This window comes from Agelaius tricolor, unplaced genomic scaffold (assembly GCF_023055355.1).
Source record: "Agelaius tricolor isolate 1412-34295 unplaced genomic scaffold, bAgeTri1.0.p SCAF_114, whole genome shotgun sequence".
Taxonomy (NCBI): Eukaryota; Metazoa; Chordata; class Aves; order Passeriformes; family Icteridae; genus Agelaius; species Agelaius tricolor.
This window is the reverse complement of record NW_027269374.1, coordinates 115,338-137,494: the sequence shown is the minus strand read 5'-3', so window position 1 is coordinate 137,494 and position 22,157 is coordinate 115,338. Positions and strand designations below refer to the sequence as shown.

The following is a 22,157-nucleotide window of genomic DNA, read 5'->3' as shown; positions in this document are numbered from 1 at the left end:
GGGGGCGCAACAACCGCGTACCCCCAAATCAACCCCAAATCGCCCCCAAATTCCACCCCAAATCTTCCCCAAATCCCCCCCAAATTCCACCCCAAACCCTCCCTGAGGGGGGCGCAACAACCGCGTACCCCCCAAATCCCAAATCCCCCCCAAATTCCACCCCAAATCCCCCCCAAATTCCACCCCAAACCCTCCCGAGGGGGGCGCAACAACCGCGTACCCCCAAATCCCCCCAAATCCCCCCAAATTCCCCTGCTCGGGGTGTCCCCGGTGCCACCGCACGTGTCCCCGAGGTGACCCTGCTGCCGCCTCCTGTCGCTTTCCCCACGCTCGGGCCGCATCGCAGGGACCCCCCCGCTTTGCGGTGACCCCAAAATCGCTCTGTCCCCCCCTCCTTGTGGTCCCCGTGACCCCCAAATTCCACAGGGCTGGCGGGGAGGGGCCACAACAACCGGGTCCCCCCCCCAAATCCCCCCAAATTCCCCTCCTCGGGGTGTCCCCGGTGCCACCGCACGTGTCCCCGAGGTGACCCTGCCGCCTGTCGCTTTCCCCACGCTCGGGCCGCATCTCAGAGGAGCCCCCGCTTTGCGGTGACCCCAAAATCGCTCTGTCCCCCCCGCTTTTCCCCAGCTCCAGCCGCGGGATCCGACCCCATGAGCCGCCCTGGGCTCCTCCTGGCCCCGGCGCTGGCGCTGCTGGTTCTGGGGGCCGGGGGGGCTCCGAGCACCGCGGGGACCCCGGGGCGGCTCCCGGAGGACGCGGAGCAGGAGCACGGCTACTACCTCCGGCAGCTGTTCGGGGCGTACGGCGAGAACGGAACGCTGCCCTCCGAGGGGCTGGCACGGCTGCTGGGCAGCCTCGGGCTGGGCAGGGTGCAGGTGGTGCAGATCCAGCATGAGGAGCTCGGCCACGGCCACGTCAGCCACCTGGACCTGCTGGAGGTGCAGCAGGACAAGCACCGGCACCGGCACCCGCTGTGGGAGCACGGCGGGGAAGCGGCTCCGAGCACCGGCGGAACCTTCAGGTACCCGGGGGGACCCCTTCAGATACCGGGGGAACCCTTCAGGTACCGGGGGAACCCTTCAGGTACCCCTGGGACCCGTCAGGTACCGGTGGGACCCCTCAGATACCCGGGGGAACCCCTCAGGTACCGGTGGGACCCGTCAGATACCGGGGGGACCGCTCAGGTACTGCTGAGACCTCCTCAGGTACCTCTGGGACCCCTCAGGTACCGGTGGGACCCCTCAAGTACTGGGGGAACCCCTCAGGTACCACTGGGACCCCTCAGGTTCCCGGGGGGACCCCTCAGGTACCGGGGGACTCGTCAGATACCGGGGGAACCCTTCAGGTACCGGGGGAACCCCTCAGGTACTACTGGGACCCCTCAGGTTCTGGGGGAACCCCTCAGGTACCCGGGGGGACCCCTCACATACCCAGGGGGACCCTTCAGGTACCGGTGGGACCCCTCAGGTACCGGGGGGTTCCATCCCCGAGGGGCTGCGCTGGGCAAGGCGGGGGCGGCTCAGCGCAGGAACGGGGACGGGAACGGGAACGGGAACGGGAACGGGGGACGGGAACGGGGGACGGGAACGGGGGACGGGGACGGGAACGGGGACGGGAACGGGGACGGGAACGGGGGACGGGAACGGGGACGGGGACGGGAACGGGGACGGGAACGGGGGACGGGAACGGGGACGGGAACGAGAACGGGGACGGGGATGGGGACGGGAACGGCGAAAGGTAACAGGAACGGGGACGGGAATGGGACCAGAGATGTCGATCCGTTGACCTCAGCACCCCCATTTCCCGCAGCCCCCCGCCCTCCCAGCCGCCGAGCTGGCCCCAGGCGGTGCCCACCGAGCCCCCCGGTGCCGCGGGGGTCCCCCGGGAGTACCGACCCAGCCTGAGCCTGCTGGGGAGGGTGCTGGGCTTGGAGCACTCCAGCGCCGACCACCCGCACGATGATGTGAGAGGGGACGGGGGGGTCGCGCTGTGCCGCGTCCCGGGGGTCTGGGGGACCCCCCCAGCTCAGCTGGAGCCCCCCGCCCGCAGTGCCTGAACGTGACGCAGCTGCTGGGGAATTTCGGGCTGGATTCGGTGGCGCAGCTGACCCCGGAGCAGTTCACGCTGCTCTGCCCGGCGCTGCTCTACCAGATCGACAGCCGCGTCTGCATCCGGCACCGCGATGAGGTGACGCTGCCTCCCCCGGGGGGGGCCCTGTGGCCAGGTAACCCCAGCCCGGGGCTCCGAGCCGGGCCCCGGCCCCGCCTCACTCGTCCCTGGGGTCCCCCGTCCCCGCAGCCGCACCCTGGGGTCCCCGAGTTTGTCCCCCCCGTTCTGCATCCCCGGGGGTCCCCGGGTCCCCCGTCCCCGTTATGAGGTGGGGGAGTCCATCCCTGCACCCCCAAGGCGCCCCCATCCCTGTGTCCCCCCTGGCCCCCCATTCCTGATCCTGGGGTCTCCATTCCTGGGGTTCTTGTCCCTAAATCCCTGCGGTCCCCAACCCTGGGGTCCCTATTACCACATTCCTGGACCCCAAATCCCTGGGGTTTTCATCCCTGGGACCCCCATTCTCCCATCCCTGAGTTCCCCATCCCAGGCTCCTCATTCCCATATCCCTGGGGTCCCCATTTCCGGGATCTCCATTCCCACATCCCTGGGGTCTCTGTCCCTAAATCCCTGGGGTCTCCATCTTTGGGGTTCCCATCCCTGGGACCCCCATTCCCCCACCCTTGGAATCCCCATCCCTGGGGTCTCTGTCCCTAAATCCCTGGGACCTTCATCCCTGGGACCCCCATTCCCCCATCCCGGGGTCTCCCATCCCCACATCCCCGGGTTCCCCACCCCTGGATCCCCATCCCCACCTCCCCAAGCGCCCTCCGGGTGCCCGGTTCGGGCCGTGCCCCTGACGGTGCCCGCAGCTCTGGGCTGGGCGCTGCTGGCCGTGCTCTCGGTGAGCCTCCCGTCCGTCCTGGCCGTGCTGCTGCTCCCGCTGCGCGCCCGCGGCTCCTTCCGCTCCGTCCTGGCCTTCCTGGTGGCGCTGGCCGTGGGGACGCTCTGCGGGGACGCGCTGCTGCACCTCTGGCCGCACGTAGGTCCCGCCCCGGGGGTGGCACCGGGAGCCCAACCCTGACCCTGTCCCAAACCCCAACCCTGACCCTGTCCCAAACCCCAACCCTGACCCCAACCCTGACCCCAACCCCAACCCTGACCCCAACCCTGACCCTGACCCTAACCCTGACCCCAACCCTATCGCTAACCCTAACCCGAACCTCTTCCCCCTGTCCTTGTGCACCTCTCCTCCCGCCCTACCCATCTCTATCCCAATCCCAATCCCCGTTCCCCGTTCCCGTCCCTGTCCCCCATCCCCGTTCCCATCCCCATCCCGTTCCCGTTCCCTTTTCCGTTCCCATTCCCGTTCTCATCTCCATCCTCATTCCCATCCCCATCCCCATCCTGTTCCCGTTCCCATCCCCGTTCTCGTCCCCGCTCCCGTTCCCGCTCCCTCTCCCGCTCCTGTTCCCGCTCCCGTTCCCGTTCCCATCCCCATCCCCATCTCCGTTCCCGTTCCTGCTCCCGTTCCACTCCCCGTTCCCGTGTCCATCCCCATCCCCATCCCCGTTCCCCTTCCCCTTCCCATCCCCGCTCCCGCTCCCGTTCCCGCTCCTGCTCCCGCTCCTGTTCCCATCCCCGTTCCCCTTCCCATCCCTGCTCCCGCTCCCGCCCCCGCTCCCGCTCCCGTTTTCCCGTCACGTTCCCATCCCCGTTCCCGCTCCCGTTTTCCCGTTCCCATCCCCGTTCCCCGCCCGGTGTCCAGGCGCAGGGGAGGCACCCGGAGGCTCCGGGGGACCCGAGCCCGGCGGTGCTGCAGGGGCTGGCGGTGCTGGGGGGCATCTACGCTCTCTTCGTGCTGGAGCTGCTCCTGGCGATGCTGCGGCGCCGCCGGGAGGCCACGGTGAGAGCGGCGGGCACCGGGAGGGCACCGGGAGGGCACCGGGAGGGCACCGGGCGGGCACCGCACACAACGCCCCCGTTTTCCCCAGGGACGCCCCCATGGAGAGACCCCCGACCTGGCACCGTCACGGGCAGGTACGACCCCCTCACACCCCTCCCCGGACCCCCGGGACCGGCCCCGGCAGCCACCGGAGCCCCGGTAGCCACCGGAGCCCCGGCACGCACCGGAACCGGCGCGTCCGTCCCGCCGCAGGGACCGAGCTGCGGCCGCTGGCGGCGCCGGAGGCGGAGCTGGAGCCGAGACCCCCGGGACCCCCCCACGGGCACTCGCACGGCCCCGCGCTGCCCCCCGGGCCCGGCGCCGCCGACATCGTGTGGATGGTGGTGCTGGGGGACGGCGTGCACAACCTGAGCGACGGGCTGGCCATCGGTGCGACCGGGAACGGCAGCAGAACGGGAAACGGGGCACGGGGACGGGAACGGGGACGGGGATGGGAACGGGGGACGGGGACGGGGATGGGAACGGGCATGGGGACGGGAGAGGGAACGGGGACGGGGATGGGAACGGGGATGGGAGCGGGAACAGGGGCGGAATGGGAAACGGGGCACGGGAACGGGAACGGGAACGGGAGCGGGAACGGGAGCGGGAACGGGGACGGGAGAGGGAACGGGAACGGGAACGGGAACAGAACGGGAAACGGGGGACGGGGACGGGGACGGGGATGGGAACAGGAACGGGAGCGGGAACGGGGATGGGAACGGGACAGGAACGGGAAACGGGGGACGGGGACGGGAAACGGGGGACGGGGATGGGAACGGGGATGGGGACGGGGATGGGGATGGGAACGGGAACGGGAAAGGGGACGGGGATGGGGATGGAGATGGAGGAGAGGTGCACAAGGACAGGAGGAAAATATTTCCTCAGGGACAGAAGGATGCTGGGGACAGGGGGACAGGGCTGCATTGGGACAGGGGGACAAGGGGAGAGGGGGACAAAGGGAACAGGGGGACAGGGGGACAGGGGGACAGGGCTGCCCGGTGATCCAGGGACAGGGGCACAGCGGACGAGGACCCCTCTCCCTCCCGCAGGAGCCGCCTTCTCCCACAGCCTCTCCAGCGGGCTCAGCACGGCCCTGGCCGTGCTCTGCCACGAGCTGCCCCACGAGCTGGGTGAGTCCCTGTGTCCCTCCCTGTCCCCTCCCCGAGCTGGGCACCCCCCGATGCCACCCCCCGATGCCACCCCCGGTGCCACCCCCGGTGCCACCCACAGGTGACCTGGCGGTGCTGCTGAGGGCGGGCACGGCCCCGCGCTCCCTCCTGCTCCTCAACCTCCTCTCGGCGCTGCTCTCCTGCCTGGGCGTGGTGGCCGGGGTCGCCCTGGGCCACAGCGGGACCCCCCTCGCCCCCTGGCTCCTCACGGCCACCGCCGGCATCTTCCTCTACGTGGCCCTGGCCGACATGGTAAGGGGGGATCCGCGGGTTTGGGGGGTCTCACAGGGGATTTGGGGGTGTCCGGGGGTCTCACAAGGGGTTTGAGGGTGTTCAGGGAGGGTCTGGGGGTGTCCTGGGGTGTCACGGAGGGTTTGGGGGTGTCCAGGGGTCTCAAAAGCAGTTTGGGGGTGTCCGGGGGTCTCATGGGGAGTCTGGGGGTGTCCTGGGAGGGTCTGGGGGGGGGGTTTGAGGGTTTCCGGGGGGGTCTGAGGGGATTGGGGATGTCTGGGGGGTCTCATGGGGGGTCCGAGGGGTTTGGGGGTGTCCGGGGATCTCACGGTGTTCTGGGGGTGTCCCGGGGGTCTCACAAGGGGTTTGAGGGTGTTTGGGAGGGTCTGGGGGTTTCCTGGGGTGTCATGGAGGGTTTGGGGGTGTCTGGGGGTCTCACGGAGGGTTTGGGGATGTCTGGGGGGTCTCATGGGGGGTCCGAGGGGTTTGGGGCTGTCCGGGGATCTCACGGTGTTCTGGGGGTGTCCCGGGGGTCTCACGGAGCCCCCCCTGCCCTTCCCCAGCTCCCCGAGGCTCTGCGAGGCTCCGGCGAGGGCACCTGGGGCCGTTTCGTGCTGCAGAACGCGGGGTTCCTGCTGGGCGCTGGCATCATGCTGGGCATCGCCCTGGCCGAGGGGCACCTGCGCTCCTGGCTGCAGCCCTGAGGCACCCCCGGCACCCTCCCCAGGCTCGGATTTTCCCCCCTGCCTCAAGAAGCCCCCGGGGGGATCCGCGGTGCCGGAGGAGCCTCGGGGAGGGGACTCGGGGTCCCCTCGGGGTCCCCCGGGGGTCACAGGCGGCTCCGGGGCTGGGTCCGAACCCCCTGAATTCGAAACCCCCCCGGGAGGAGCTGAATCCGAATCCTCCTGAATCCAAAACCCCCGAGGAGCTGAATCTGAATTCCCTCGGGAGGAGCCGAATCCAAACCCTCCTGAACCCAAACCGCCCCTGAGGAGCCGAATCCGAACCCTCCTGAACCCGAACCCTCCTGAATCCAAAACCTCCGAGGAGCTGAATCCGAACCCTCCTGAATCCAAAACCCCCGAGGAGCTGAATCCGAACCCTCCTGAATCCAAAACCCCCGAGGAGCTGAATCTGAATTCCCTCGGGAGGAGTCGAATCCGAACCCTCCTGAACCCAAACCGCCCCTGAGGAGCCGAATCCGAACCCTCCTGAATCCGAACCCTCTTGAACCCGAACCCTCCTGAATCCAAAACCCCCGAGGAGCTGAATCCGAATTCCCTCGGGAGGAGTCGAATCCGAACCCTCCTGAACCCAAACCGCCCCTGAGGAGCCAAAACTGAACACCCCCTGAATCCAAACCCTCCTGAATCCAAAACCCCCGAGGAGCTGAATCTGAATTCCCTCAGGAGGAGCTGAATCCGAACCCTCCTGAATCCGAACCCTCCTGAATCCGAACCCTCCGAGGAGCTGAATCTGAATTCCCTCAGGAGGAGCTGAATCCGAACCCCCCTGAACCCAAACTGCCCCTGAGGAGCCGAATCCGACCCCCCCTGAATCCAAACCCTCCTGAACCCGAACCCTCCTGAATCCAAAACCTCCAAGGAGCTGAATCTGAACCCTCCTGAATCCAAAACGCCCGAGGAGCTGAATCTGAATTCCCTCGGGAGGAGCCGAATCCAAACCCTCCTGAACCCAAACCCCCCCTGAGGAGCCAAAACCGAACCCCCCTGAATCCAAACCCTCCTGAATCCAAAACCTCCGAGGAGCTGAATCTGAATTCCCTCGGGAGGAGCCGAATCCAGACACTCCTGAACCTGAACCCCCCCAGGAGGAGCTGAATCCGGACCCTCCTGAACCCAAAACCCTCCCGAGGAGCTGAATCCGAAGCCCCCTGGGAGGGGCTGAATCCGAACCTTCCTGAATTCCAGAGGGGCTGAATCCGAACCCTCCTGAATCCGAACCTTCCTGAATTCTGGAGGAGCTGAATCCAAACCCTCCTGAACCCAAAACCCCCCTGAGGAGCTGAACCCGAACCCAAAATCCCCCTGGAGGAGCCAAATCTGAACCTTCCTGAACCCAAAATCCCTCGGGAGGAGCCGAATCCGGACCCTCCTGAACCCGAACCCCCCCATCCCCCTGGAGGAGCCGAATCTGAACCTTCCTGAACCCAAAATCCCTCGGGAGGAGCCAAATCTGAACCTTCCTGAACCCAAAATCCCCCGGGAGGAGCCGAATCCGGACCCTCCCGAACCCGACCCCACCCCGGGAGGAGCTGAGGAAGGGGAAGGACCCCGAGCACGAGAGGCTGAATAAACAGAATTGAGCCAGAGCTGCAATAAAACCAGGATTTGGTCACAGTTACAGGGTAGAAATAGATAAATTCTGAATGGTTTTGACTTTGTTTTGTTTTGTTTTTTTTTTTTTCCCCAGGATTTTGGGACCATTCAGGATTTTGGGGTCCCCCCAGGGGGTTCTGGGACCCCTCAAGGTTTTGGGAACCCCCAAGATTTTGGGACCCCTCAAGATTTTGGGACCCCTCAAGGTCTTGGGACCCCCTCAAAATTCTGGGACTCCCCAATGTTTTGGGACCCCTCACGATTCTGGGACCCCTCAAAGTTCTGGGACCCTTCAAGATTCTGGGACCCCTCAAGATTTTGGGACCCCTTGGGGGGGTCTGAGACCCCTCAAGGTTTTGGGATCCCTCAAAGTCCTGGGACCCCTCAAGGATCTGGGACCCCCCAAGCTTTTGGGACCCCTCAAGATTTTGGGACCCCCCAAGCTTTTGGGACCCCTCAAGATTTTGGGACCCCTCAGGATTTTGGGACCCCTCAAGGTTCTGGGACCCCTCAAGATTCTGGGACCCTCAGGGCAATCTGGGACCCCTCAAAAATTCTGGGACCTCTCAAGGGTCCCAGGTGTTAAAGGGGTTTTGGGACCCCTTAAGTCTCTGGGATCCCTCAAGATTTTGGGACCCTTCAAGATTATGGGACCCCCCGAGATTTTGGGACCTCTCAAGGTTTTGGGACCCCCCGAGATTTTGGGACCCCTCAAAGTTCTGAGACCCTCGGGGGGTCCAGGACCCTCCATCCTCTCCTCCTTTGTCCATCCCTGACCCATTCCCGAGGCTCATCCCGGGGCAGAACCCCCAAAATTCCCCAAACCCAACCCAGAGTTCCAAAACCCAGCAGATTTTGTGCAAACCACGAAGAATTTGGGCTCAGAAAAGGCAAAAAAAGGAGCGGGAGGAAGAACCAAACTCTGCAAAGCTCCAGAGGAACTTGGGAGGAGCAGCAAGAACCCCCCAAAATCCCCAAAATCACCACAACCAAAACTTTCCATGCGAAGTTTCCTTTATTTATTTTCAAGTTGACAGAGAACAATATCGATAACGACTGGGTCGAGTAAGGCTATTTTCCTTTTTTTTTTTTTTTTTAACGATTTTTTTTGTTATTTTTTTTGGTTTTTTTTTTTTTTAAACCCCCTCCCCCCCCCATCTTTTTGTCCCCCCTGCACGAGAAGAGGAGGAGGAGGAGGAGGAGGAGGAGGAGGAGGAGGAGGAGGAGGCCCGGACGAGACACGGACCAGCACAAGGAGGAGTTGGCTGTACCTGACAGGTGATGATGAGGTTTTTTTTTTTGTATATTTATTTTTTTTTAAATTTTTTTGTCTTTTTTTTGGTTTTTTTGTTTTTTGTTTTTTTTTTGTCCTGTCGGCATCAAAGGAACATTTATGTGCATAAAATACAGAGGTGCAGCATTGACACGGAGGATATTAAAGACACAGAGTTGCTACAGATGCCTTAGAGACGTTTTCCCCCCCAGCCCCTCCAGCCTCACCCCACAATTTCAAGGATTTTAGGGCAGCTCCAGAGCTCCCCTCGATGTTTTGGGTGAACCTCGGCTTTTTTTTTTTTTAATGATTTTTAAATAAAATTTGTGATTTTTTGTTGGTTTTTTTTTTTTTTACTACATCTCCTTTCACTGCCGAGCCCAGAAAATTCCAGCCAGGAGGATTGAACAGCTCCTTGTGTCCTTGGAGAAAAAGAAAGAAAAGGAAGAAAAAAAGGGGGAAAAAAGGGAAAAAAAAAGGACAAAAAAAATCCTGAACTGAGGAATCCACGTGTCCGTGCCAGGATGGACAGGAAGGGGTTGGGTTTTTATCCTTTGGTTTCTCACTGAAGGCAAAGGTGGGATCCCACCCCGACATTCCCACCCCACAGAACATCGGGATAAAATCAAGGAGTAATTGTAACAATAATTAAAAAAAAAAAAAAGAAAGAGAAAAGGTTCTTTCTGGGGTCTCTGCTTTTGTAGGTTTGGGGTTTTCCTTGTTCCTCCCCGTGCTGGGAATTGGGATCTGCACGGAGCTCCCCAAAAACGGGATCAAAATTCAAAGTGATTCCACATTTTTGGAGAGATTTTTTTTGTGTGTGTGGTTTTTTGTTGTTTTTTTGCTTGGCTTTTTAGTGCTTATGTTGTTTTTTTACGAATTTTTTATTTTTTATTGTTTTGATCTGCCGGATTCCAGCCCTGGGATGTGGCCGGGGGTGTGGGGAGGGGCTGGGGCTGCTCCTGTGGGATTGGGGAGGGAATGGGAAAAGTGGGAGAGGAAAAGGGAGGGGAAAGGGAGGGAAAAAGGAGGGGAAAGGGAGGGGAAAGGGAGGAGGGAAAAAGGGAGGGAAAAGGGAGGGGAAAGGGAGGGAAAAAGGAGGGAAAAGGGAGGGAAAAAGGAGGAAGAGGAAGGGAAAGGAGAAGGGAGGAGAGAGGGAAGGGAATGGGGAAGGGAGAGGGAAAGGAAAGAGGGGAGAGGGAGGGAAAAGGGAGGGAGAGGGAAGGGAAAAGGTGGGAGAGAGGAGGAGAAGGGAGAGAGAAGGAAAAGAGGGGAGAGAGGATGGGAAAGGAGGAGGGAAAGAAGAGGAGGAGGAAGGAGAGAGGGAGGGAATGGGGAAAAGGGATGGGAGTGAGGGGGGAGAGGGATGGGCAGGGAAAAGGGGAGGGAGAGGAGGAGGAGGAGGAGGAAAACGGGTGGGGAAGGGATGGGAGAGGGGTGGGACAGGGACCGGACAGGGGGACAGGGGCAGGAGAGGGACAGGGGGACAGGGACAGGACATGGGGACAGGGGCAGGACAAAGGGACAGGAGAGGGACAGGGGGACAGGAGGGGGATAGGTGGACAGGGGACATGGGGACAGGGACAGGAGCAGGACATGGGGACAGGGATGGGACATGGGGACAGGGATGGGACACGGGGACAGGGACGGGACACGGGGGACAGGGATGGGACACGGGGACGCTTCTTTACCAACCCAAAATTCCCGTGGCCCTGCAGTGGCCCCAGGGCTGCCCCTGGGCTATCCCAAACTGTCCCCAAACTGTCCCCAGGCTGTCCCTGTCTATCCCAGGCCATCCTGGGCTGTCCCCAGCCTGTCCCTGTCTATCCCAGGCCATCCCAGGCTGTCCCCAGGCTGTCCCTGTCTATCCCAGGCCATCCTGGGCTGTCCCCAGCCTGTCCCTGTCTATCCCAGGCCATCCCAGGCTGTCCCCAGCCTGTCCCTGTCTATCCCAGGCCATCCTGGGCTGTCCCCAGCCTGTCCCTGTCTATCCCAGGCCATCCTGGGCTGTCCCTGGGCTGTCCCCAGGCTATCCCGGGTCACCCCAGTCTATCCCAGTCTATCCCTGGGCTCTCCCGTTCTGTCCTGGTGCTGTCCCCGCTGTCCTTGGGCTATCCCAGGCTATCCCAGACTGTCCCCTCTCTGTCCCCTCTCTGTCCCCTCTCTGTCCCCTGTCTGTCCCCTCTCTGTCCCCCTGTCTCTCCCCATGCTGTCCCCATGCTGTCCCCCTGTCTGTCCCCTGTCTGTCCCCCTGTCTGTCCCCTCTCTATCCCCTCTCTGTCCCCTGTCTCTCCCCATGCTGTCCCCTCCCTGTCCCCTGTCTGTCCCCTGTCTGTCCCCTCCCTGTCCCCCTCTCTGTCCCCTCTCTGTCCCCTCCCTGTCCCCCTGTCTGTCCCCTGTCTGTCCCCCTCTCTGTCCCCTGTCTGTCCCCTCCCTGTCCCCCTGTCTGTCCCCTGTCTCTCCCCATGCTGTCCCCGTCTGTCCCCCTGTCTGTCCCCTCCCTGTCCCCCTGTCTGTCCCCTGTCTGTCCCCCTGTCTATCCCCTCTCTGTCCCCATGCTGTCCCCCTATCTGTCCCCTCTCTGTCCCCTCTCTGTCCCCCTGTCTGTCCCCTCCCTGTCCCCCTGTCTGTCCCCTCTCTACCCCCTCTCTGTCCCCTCTTTGTCCCCTCTCTGTCCCCTGTCTGTCCCCTCTCTATCCCCCTGTCTGTCCCCCTGTCTGTCCCCTCCCTGTCCCCCTGTCTGTCCCCTCTCTACCCCCTCTCTGTCCCCTCTCTGTCCCCTGTCTGTCCCCTCTCTGTCCCCCTGTCTGTCCCCTCTCTGTCCCCTCCCTGTCCCCTCCCTGTCCCCTGTCTGTCCCCTCCCTGTCCCCCTGTCTGTCCCCCTCCCTGTCCCCCCTGTCTGTCCCCTCCCTGTCCCCTGTCTGTCCCGGTACATTCAGTGTTTGTCGCAGGGTCTATGGCTCAGGGGGCGGCGCCCCTCGCTCGGGGCAATGGCAGTGCAAAAACACCCGGGGGACTCTGAAATGTCCATTTTTTGTTTTTTCTTTTGTTTTTTTTTTGTGCTGTTGGATTCTTTTTTTTATTTTTTTTAATTTTTTTTAATTCCTTCTTTTTTAATTTTTTTTTTTAAATAACATTTTTCATTTTTTTTCCCTCTCTCTCTCTCTCTCTCTCTCTCAAAACCACAACTTCCCTTTGTCCATTCATTCCCTAAAAATGAATTTTTTTTTTCTGGTTTTTTTTTTTTTTTCCTCTTTTTTCATCTTTCTCTCTTTTAAATTCCAACTGAAAAAATAAAGCCAAAGACACTCTCACCTCCCTCTTGCTGCTCTCTATCCCGTGGGATGCTAAAGGGAATCCAGACTCATGCTTTTATGAACAAAAGTGCTTATTACTCGAAGCAAGTGCTTTGGACCAAAGGGTGGGAGAGAAACTTCCATTTTTTTGGGGTTTTTTGATGTTATTTTTTTGATCCAGAAGGTCGGGAAAAGAAATCTGACTGTTCCAAACCAATGAATGGGATGAAAGCGAAAGAAATTTCGTTGGCTTTGGCATAAAGGGATGAAAAATTTGGGATTTTTTGGGGGGGGGAAAGGGCAGCGGAAGTTTCCCTCCATCCCTTTTTTTTTTTTGTATTTTTTTTCTGTTTTTTTTTTTTTCTTTTTAAACAAGCACCGGGGTAGGGGGGGGAAAAACCATCACCAAAAAAAAAAAAAAAAGAAAAAAAAATTAATTCATTAAAAAAAAAATCATCCAATCTCGTTTTAGCAAAATAAATGCAATTAATTATTACCAAACACTTTGATTATTACTTAAATTGTCAAGCTGTGCTGTCAACAAGAACGATACAGAATTAAAGGAGAACAAGACTGGGACACCCCAAAAAAAAAAAGGCCACAAAATTCCCCCCCCTTTTTTTCCCCCACCCCTTTCCCCCTCTCCCCTCTCCCCTCTGGGATGCGCTGCTGGAACCTCCTTTCCCTTCATTATTAGAATAATTAATTAATAATAATAAATATTATTATTAATTAATATTTTTTTCATATTATTTTATTTTTTTTTTTATTTTTTCAAGGGGTGGGGAAGCCCTTTTTGGAGGTGGCATTGATTGTCTCTGAGCAGAGGTGACACTTTGGGGACAAGGCCAGCAGGGAGGGGTGGGCTTCCTCCTCAGAGCAAAACAAAAAAAACCCCAAAAAATCAAAATATTTACCCCAAAAATAACCTCAAAATTAAGAAAAGCAGAGTTTTCCATGTGCTGGTAAAAAAAAACAAAAAAAAGGGGATGGTGACAAATCCTCTCCTTGCCATGGGGACACCAAAGGAGGGCAGGGATGGATTCATGGAAATGGGAAAATTCCCAGCCTGGAAATGTGGGAATCTGACAAAAATCCCCCCAAAAAATCCTCCAAAAAATCCCAAAAAAATCCCAAAAAAATCCTCCAAAAAATCCCAAAAAATCCTCCAAAAAATCCTCCAAAAAATCCCAAAAAATCCTCCAAAAATCCCCAAAAAATTCCCCCAAAAATCCCCAAATCCTGGCAGGGTTCAGGGCTTTGGGAGAGGGGGATTGAGGAATTTCTGCTAGAAAATGTAAACATTTCTCTCTGGTTTTTGTTTTAGTTTTAATTTATTTTTTTTCCAGTTTTCCTCCGTAGAATATTGAAAAGGATCTTGTCAAAATAAAGGAAAAAGAGATTTCAAAAATCAAGGAGGAAAAAAGCTAAAAAAGCTTCCAAAAAAAGGGGGAAATGTTATGAGAAAAGGGAAAGGAGATTGCAAAAATAAAAAGAGAAAAGGATCTTCTAAAATAAGGGAAAGAATCCTCTCTAAACAGGGAAAGGATCTTTCAAAAAAAGGGAAAAAAAATTAAAAAAAAAAGGAAAAATATTTGAAAAAAAGAAGATTAAAAAAAAAGGAAAATATTAAAAAAAAGGAAAAGATTAAAAAAAGAAAAATATTTCAAAAAAAAAGGAAAATTATTGAAAAAAAGGAAAATTATTGAAAAAAAAGGAAAATTATTGAAAAAAAAGGAAAATTATTAAAAAAAAAAGGAAAAAAGATGTTCTGAATAAAGGAAAAGGATCTTTCAAATAAGATAAAGGATCTTTCAAAAGAAGGGAAAAATTCTTTTAAAAGAAGGAAAAATTCTTTTAAAAGAAGGGAAAAATTCTTTTAAAAGAAGGGAAAAATTCTTCTAAAAGAAGGAAAAATTCTTTGAAAAAAGGAAAAAAGTTATTTAAAAAAAAGGGAAAGGATTTTTCAAAAAAAGGAGATTTTTTTGTGATTTTTTTGGTGGTTTTTTGGATTCAAGTTTCGAGTTCATTCTGGTTCTGAGCTGAGGTATCCGGTGCAAAAAAAAGGGGCAGAATTTCCTTTTGGGATGGGGGGGAAAAAAAAAGGGAAAAAATTCCTCAAATCCTGCCCCTCTCAAGTGCCTGGGGCTCCCCCAGGGTGGATTTTGTTGAGTGCTTGGGGATGGGGGAGCCCTGAAGGAAAAATGTGCTTTTCACCCAAAGGCCAAGACTGAAAACTTCATATTTGGTTTGAAAAAGTTTGGCTTTGGTTCGAAAATAAAACAGAAATAAAAATAAAACAGAAGTGCCAGGGGATCCCCCCCTCTCCCTCCCCAACCTTCATCTCCAAATGGGTGAAAAAGGAAAGGAAAAGTAACAAAAAAAAAAAAAAAAAAAGGGATTTTGGTTCTAGAAATGCCCTTTTTGCTATGGGGTGAGGAGCTTGGAGATTCCTGAAATTCCCCAAATTCCTGAAATTCCCCAAATTCCTGAAATTCCTGGAATTTCGCTGCTCCTTCCTCTCTGCATCCCCTCTTTGGCTTGAACAGATTCGTGGGAAGGAGGGAAAATTGGGGTTTTTTTTGTTGATGTTGTTACAGAAATTCAGAAAGGAAAAAATTAAAATTAAAAAAAAAAAACCCCAACAGTGCAAAATTCTTCGGACCTGCAGCATAACCAGGATTTGCAAAAAAAAATGAAAATTCAAATGAAAAATGAGAAAAAAAACACCCCAAAAAAACCAAAGATCCCATTCACGTCCACAAAATCTGCCAGGATGCTGCAAAAAACAAAAAAAAACCCCAAAAAATCAACGCAGGGCTGTGAAAAAGGACTTGCAAGTGCATTTGTTTCCTTAGGAAAGGCTAAAATGTTGAATTAGATTTTTTTAATGGTTTTTGTTGATTTTTTTAAAGGTAAATGCTCGTTTTTCTATAAATAATTCTCTTTTTTTAAAGGAAAAAAATTAAACAATCAACCAAGCAAGCAACCAACACTGACTCTCTCATGGAAAACGGCCACACAAACCAAGGGGGGGGAAAAAAAAGGGATTTTTAAGAGGTGAGAAATTGGTAAAAAACAGGGAAAAAAACCCTAAAAAAATGAAAAATCAACAGAATCCCTAAAGTGCCTGGTGTGGGGAGGAGGCTCCAGTGGGGCACCCGTTTTATTTTCCCTAAAATGAGCTGCCAAAGGGTTTTTAGTGTGCCAGGTACAGTAGATTTGGGTTTTTTCAAGTGTTTTTTGTTTTGGAGGGGGGCACGAGGAGAGAGGAGAGGGGAGATTTTCCCACCCTGGCTGGACATAAATCCCAAATAATTCCCAAATAATTCCCAAATTCCCACCCTGGCCCAAGAGTTTGGGTTTGTTGGTGATTCCCAGCTGAGCACATGATGGGGGTGGAAATGGGAGGAAATTGCTGGAGGGAAATGCTGGGGGTGAAATGAAAAGCAAAATGGAATTTTGTCCCATTGGGAAGGGAGCAAAAATTGTGGGAAGGGAAATGAAAATGTTGGGAGGGAAAGAAACAAAAAAATTTTGGGAAGGAAGCAGAAATATTGGGAAGGAAACAGAAAGATCGGGAATGAAACATTGGGAATGGAACATTGGGAATGAAACAAAAAATGTTGGGAAGGAAACAAAACTCTGGGAATGAAACAAAAAGTTTGGGAAGGAAATGTTGGGAGTGAAACAAAAATATTGGGAAGGAAATGTTGGGAATGAAACAAAAGCCCTGGGAATTAAACAGTAACACTGGGAATGAAACAAAAATGTTGGGAGTGAAACAAAAAGCCTGGGAAGGAAACAAAAACATTGGGAATGAAACATAAAACACCAGGAATGAAACATAAAACACCAGGAATGAAACAGCAGGAATGAAACAAAGATGCCAGGAGGGAAACAAAAACCCTGGGAAGGAAACAAAAGCACTGGGGAGGAAATGGCTCCCATCAAACCCGAAGGGAAAAATCCATCAGAACCTGCCTTGTGCCAGCCCAAATCCTGCTCCTTCCATGCCAGGAATGTGCCAGCCCAAATTCTGCCAGCCCAAATCCTGCTTTTTCCATGCCAGGGATGTGCCAGCCCAAATTCTGCTTTTTCCACCCCAGGAATGTGCCAGCCCAAATTCTGCCCCTTCCAGGTCCTGCCAGCCCAAATCCTGCCAGACAAGGAAGGTTGGGAGGGTACAGGGAATGTGCCAGCCCAAATCCTGCTCCTTCCATGCCAGGAATGTGCCAGCCCAAATCCTGCCAGCCCAAATCCTGCTTTTTCCACCCCAGGGATGTGCCAGCCCAAATTCTGCCCTTCCAGCTCCTGCTATCCAGGTTGGGCACAGGGAATGGGACTGGGGATGTGCCAGCCCAAATCCTGCCAGACAAGGAGGGTTGGGAGGGTACCAGGAATGTGCCAGCCCAAATCCTGCCCTTCCAGCTCCTGCTATCCAGGTTGGGCACAGGGAATGGGACTGGGGATCTGTCAGCCCAAATCCTGCCCCTGCAGCCCCTTCTATCCAGGTTGGGCACAGGGAATGGGACTGGGGATGTGCCAGCCCAAATCCTGCCAGACAAGGAGGGTTGGGAGGGTACCAGGAATGTGCCAGCCCAAATCCTGCCCCCTGCAGCCCCTTCTATCCAGGCTGGGCACAGGGAATGGGACTGGGGATGTGCCAGCCCAAATCCTGCCCCTGCAGCCCCTTCTATCCAGGCTGGGCACAGGGAATGGGACTGGGGATGTGCCAGCCCAAATCCTGCCCCTGCAGCCCCTTCTATCCAGGCTGGGCACAGGGAATGGGACTGGGGATGTGCCAGCCCAAATCCTGCCAGACAAGGAGGGTTGGGAGGGCACAGGGGATGTGCCAGCCCAAATCCTGCCCTTTCCACCTCCTGGCAGCCCAAATCCTGCCCTTCCACCTCCTGCCATCCAGGTTGGGCACAGGGAACGAGCCTGGCATCGCTCTGACCCCACTGGAACCACACAAACCCCGAACTCTCGGCCTCACCCACCCTCACACCCTCACACCCTCACCCGCCCCAAGCTGGGCCCGCCCGGTCTTGTTCTCCTTTAAAGTGCCCTATATTTATAGAATTTCTAAATAAATAGAATAAAGATATCAGGTCACCCGTGGCCAGGGGAGGGAGGAGGAGGAGGAGGAGGAGGAGGTCACTCCGAGTAGCAGCCGTCCAGGCCGATGGCGCTGTGGCGTTCCTTGGAGTAGGGGCAGGAGGAGCCGTTCGGGAGGGCCCCGCACGCCGGCACCGGCACCGGGAGGGCCCCGCGGGCCGGCACCGGGAGGGCCCCGCAGGTTGGCACCGGCAGGGCCCCGCAGGCCGGCACCGGCACCGGGAGGGCCCCGCAGGCCGCCGCCGCCGCCGCCTTGGCCGCGATGCCGCAGTTCGTGAGGAGGCTGAGGCTGAAGGAGCCGAGCGCGTCCTTGGGCGGGAAAGGCTTCATGGTGGAGAGGATCAGTGCCAGGCAGTCGGCAACGTCCTTGTTGGGGGCGCACGCCAGGGCTGGGGTGTGACCTGAGGGAACCAGGGAGGGAATCGTGAGGGATGAAGTGTGGGATTCCAGGGGTTGTGGGGTTCTGAAAGGTTTCATGGCGGAGAGGATCAGTGCCAGGCAGTCGGCAACGTCCTTGTTGGGGGCACACGCCAGGGCTGGGGTGTGACCTGAGGGAGGGAGGGAACCGTGAGGGATGAGGTGTGGGATGGGGTGTGGGGTTGTGTGGTGTGGGGTTCTGAAAGGTTTCATGGCGGAGAGGATCAGTGCCAGGTTGTCAGTAACGTCCTTGTTGGGGGCACACGCCAGGACTGGGGTGTGACCTGAGGGAACCAGGGAGCCATGAGGGGTGAGCAAAGTGTGGGTTCTGGGGTGTGGGGTGTGGGATTCCGGGGGTTGTGGGGTTGTGGTGTTGTAGGATGGGGTTGGTGGGATGGGGTGTGACCTGAGGGACACAGGGAGCCATGAGGGGTGAGCAGTGTGAGGGTGAGGGAGCCATGAGGGGTGAGCGGTGTGAGGGTGAGGGAGCCATGAGGGGTGAGCGGTGTGAGGTGTGGGGTGCTGGGAGTGTGGAGTCATGGAATGGGGTGTAGGATTGGGGGATTGTGGGGGTGTGGGGTTGTGTGGTGTGGGATTCTGAAAGGTTTCATGGTGGAGAGGATCAGTGCCAGGCAGTCGGCAACGTCCTTGTTGGGGGCACACGCCAGGGCTGAGGTGTGACCTGAGGGAACCAGGGAGCCGTGAGGGGTGAGCAAAGTGTGGGGGTGTGGTGTTGTAGGATGGGGTTCTGAGGGTGTGGGATGAGGGGATTGTGGGATGTGGGGTCATGGGATGGAGTGTGGAGTTCTGAGGGTGTGGGACTGAGGGATGGGGTTTGGGGACACAAGGTTGTGGGATGGAGTGTGGGGTTCTGGGGGTGTGCGGTTGTGGGATGGGGTGCAGGATTGTGGAATGGGGTGTTGGGACACGGGGTTTTGGAACGGGGTGTGGGGTGGGTTGGGAGGGGTCTGAAAGGTCCTTGGTCCTGCTGGTGTGGGCAGGGGACACCAGAGCAAAGCACGGGAATCATGGAATGGTTTGGGTTGGGAGGGATCTTGAATTCCATCTCGTCCCACCGGGGGATGTGCTGTGGGATTGTGGGGTGGTGTGGGGCTGTGGGGTATGGGATGGGGTGAGCCAGGGTGCTCTGGGGGGCTGTGGCTGAGCCCTCCCCGGGCTCTGGGCGCTCCCCAGGGCTGCCGCAGCCCCACAGGAGCCCTGGGGTGCACACTCACTCACACTCACACTCACACTCACACTCACCTTCTTCATCCACAGCCAGCACGGTGGCCCCGCGGCTGAGCAGGGCCTGCACCACCGAGGCCAGGCCGTTCCGCGCCGCGATGTGCAGGGGCCTGGGGAGGGGGAAAATATCGTTACAGCCCCTAAATCCCACCCCAAAATCCACCCTAAATACCACCCCAAAATCCACCCTAAATACCACCCCTAAATCCTACCCCTAAATCTCACCCCTAAATCCCACCCTAAATCCCACCACAAAATCCACCCTAAATACCACCACAAAATCCTACCCCTAAATCCCACCCCTAAATACCACCCCAAAATCCACCCTAAATACCACCCCAAAACCCTACCCCTAAATCCCACCCTAAATCCCACCCTAATTCCCACCACAAAACTCTACCACAAAATCCCACCTTAAAACCTACCCCTGAATCCCACCCTAAATCCCATCACAAAACCCTACCACAAAATCCCACCCCTAAATCCCACCCTAAATCCCACCACAAAACCCTACCACAAAACTCTACCACAAAATCCTACCACAAAATCCCACCCCAAAACCCCACAGAACCCCCCCCGTGCCAACATTTTTGAGTGGGTTCAAGGGCGGGCTCACCTGTTCACACAATTCCCAGTTCCCCCCATTCCCCAGTTGCCCCATTCCCCTCATTCCCAGTCCCCCCATTCCCAGTTCCTCCCAGTTCTCCCAGTTCCCCCATTCCCAGCTGTGCAAACACTCACATCTGCAGAGCACTGTTACTTGCATTGATAAGGCCAAGGTCTTGGGTTTCCCCCAGGATCAACAAGGCACACTTTTCATGGCCCTGGGGACAGAGGGACATTCAGGGTAGGAGAACCATCCCCTGAACCTGTCCTGCTCCCCCAGGTCACCCTGGCACCTGCTGGAGCTCCACCTTCCCCTCCTCGGCGTGGACAGAGTGACCACAAGGCTCTGGGTGCCACCATGGCTTGGACAAAGTGACCACCATGGGTTGGCAGTGACCACCATGGGTTGGACAAAGTGACCACCATGGGTTGGGAGTGACCACCATGGGTTGGACAAAGTGACCACAAGGCTCTGGGTGCCACCATGGGATGGACAAAGTGACCACCATGGCTTGGACAAAGTGACCACAAACCTCTGGGTGCCACCATGGGTTGGGAGTGACCATCATGGAATGGACAAAGTGACCACCACGGGTTGGACAAAGTGACCACAAGGCTCTGGTTGCCACCATGGGATGGACAAAGTGACCACCATGGGTTGGGAGTGACCATCATGGAATGGACAAAGTGACCACCATGGGTTGAACAAAGTGACCACAAGGCTCTGGGTGCCACCACGGGTTGGGAGTGACCACCACGGGTTGGCCAAAGTGACCACCATGGCTTGGACAAAGTGACCACCACGGGTTGGACAAAGTGACCACAAGGCTCTGGGTGCCACCATGGGATGGACAAAGTGACCACCACGGGTTGGACAAAATGACCACAAGGCTCTGGGTGCCACCATGGCCCAGGAGGACACCCAGGTGTCCCAGAGGTGCCACCCAGGCCAGCCCCATGTCCCACCTTGCTGCAGGCCAGGTGAAGAGCTGTGTTCTTGTTGACATCCAGCACAGTAATATTTGCTTTTGCTTGGAACAGCAGGAACTCTGCAAGGAGGAGGAGGAGGAGGAGGAGGAGGAGAACTGGTGAGGAAGAGGCAAAAAATGTCCCCAATGCCTGCCAGGACAGGGGACAGCTCTGGGAGGAGCAGCACCCTGATGCCTTGGGTTTTTATATATTTTTTTTATATTTTATATATTTTATATATTTATTTTTCAGATTTTGTGCTGCTTTAGGCTGTACTTGTGAGATTCATGGTGTGGTGACTCAGGCTTTAGCTGCTGTGTGATTGTAACATGGATAAGAAATAATAAACAGCTGAGTGTGAATGTGAAATATCATAACGTGGACATAACAAACACCTGAGTGTGAACATGAAATATTTAAAACAGATATAATAAACACCTAAGTCTGAATGTGAAATATTCTAACATAGATAAATAATAAACAGCTGAGTCTGAATATGAAATACTGCAGTATAATAAACACCTGAGTCTGAATGTGAAATATTGCAGTATAATAAACAGCTGAGTCTGAATGTGAAATACTTAACACAGATATAATAAACACCTAAGTCTGAATGTGAAATATTCTAACATAGATAAATAATAAACAGCTGAGTCTGAATATGAAATATTGCAGTATAATAAACACCTGAGTCTGAATATGAAATATTGCAGTATAATAAACAGCTGAGTCTGAATGTGAAATATTCTAACACAGATAAATAATAAACAGCTGGGTCTGAGCATGAACTCTCATCCCAAGAGCTTCACTCCCTGGCCAGCAGCAGAATCCCAAACCCCTCAGTACCCACCCAGTGCCCGTTCTGTACCCACCCAGTGCCACTGTGTGCCCATTCTCCAATGCCACCCTCAGTACCCACCCAGTGCCACCCTCGGTACCCACCCAGTGCCACCATGTGCCCATTCTGTACCCACCCAGTGCCACCCTCGGTACCCACCCAGTGCCCATTCTGTACCCACCCAGTGCCAGCATGTGCCCATTCTCTGATGATGCCATCAGTACCCACCCAGTGCCACCATGTGCCTGTTCTGTACCCACCCAGTGCCACCGTGTGCCTGTTCTGTACCCACCCAGTGCCCGTTCTGTACCCACCCAGTGCCACCGTGTGCCTGTTCTGTACCCACCCAGTGCCCGTTCTGTACCCACCCAGTGCCACCGTGTGCCTGTTCTGTACCCACGCAGTGCCACTGTGTGCCCGTTCTGTACCCACCCAGTGCCACCATGTACCCATTCTGTACCCACCCAGTGCCACCGTGTGCCTGTTCTGTACCCACCCAGTGCCCATTCTGTACCCACTCAGTGCCCATTCTGTACCCACCCAGTGCCACCATGTGCCTGTTCTCCAATGCCACCATCAGTACCCACCGTGTGCCCGTTCTGTACCCACCCAGTGCCGCCGTGTGCCCGTTCTCTGATGATGCCACCATGTACCCATTC

At 56.1% G+C, this 22,157-nt stretch overlaps 2 protein-coding genes across 2 annotated transcripts in view; one reads left to right on the top strand and one right to left on the bottom strand.

The window, feature by feature from the left end:
- The first annotated feature begins 112 nt into the window (after positions 1-112).
- SLC39A5 (solute carrier family 39 member 5) lies at positions 113-9,177 on the top strand. Its single transcript, XM_071419670.1, has 10 exons — positions 113-1,024; positions 1,813-1,966; positions 2,053-2,227; positions 2,922-3,091; positions 3,818-3,955; positions 4,044-4,089; positions 4,208-4,384; positions 5,044-5,124; positions 5,225-5,415; positions 5,958-9,177. The coding sequence occupies exons 1-10, from the start codon at positions 654-656 to the stop codon at positions 6,096-6,098; spliced, it is 1,644 nt and encodes a 547-aa protein (XP_071275771.1). The 5' UTR covers positions 113-653; the 3' UTR covers positions 6,099-9,177.
- Positions 9,178-12,592: 3,415 nt separating this feature from the next.
- Positions 12,593-22,157, bottom strand: part of ANKRD52 (ankyrin repeat domain 52) — a 44,914-nt gene continuing 35,349 nt past the window's right edge. Inside the window, exons 25-28 of the mRNA XM_071419659.1 lie at positions 20,658-20,740; positions 19,827-19,909; positions 19,104-19,195; positions 12,593-17,824 (exon numbers count right to left, since the gene is read on the bottom strand). Coding sequence (XP_071275760.1) covers positions 17,463-17,824; positions 19,104-19,195; positions 19,827-19,909; positions 20,658-20,740 — 620 coding nt within the window. The 3' untranslated portion in view covers positions 12,593-17,462. The remainder of the gene's footprint in view (positions 17,825-19,103; positions 19,196-19,826; positions 19,910-20,657; positions 20,741-22,157) is intronic.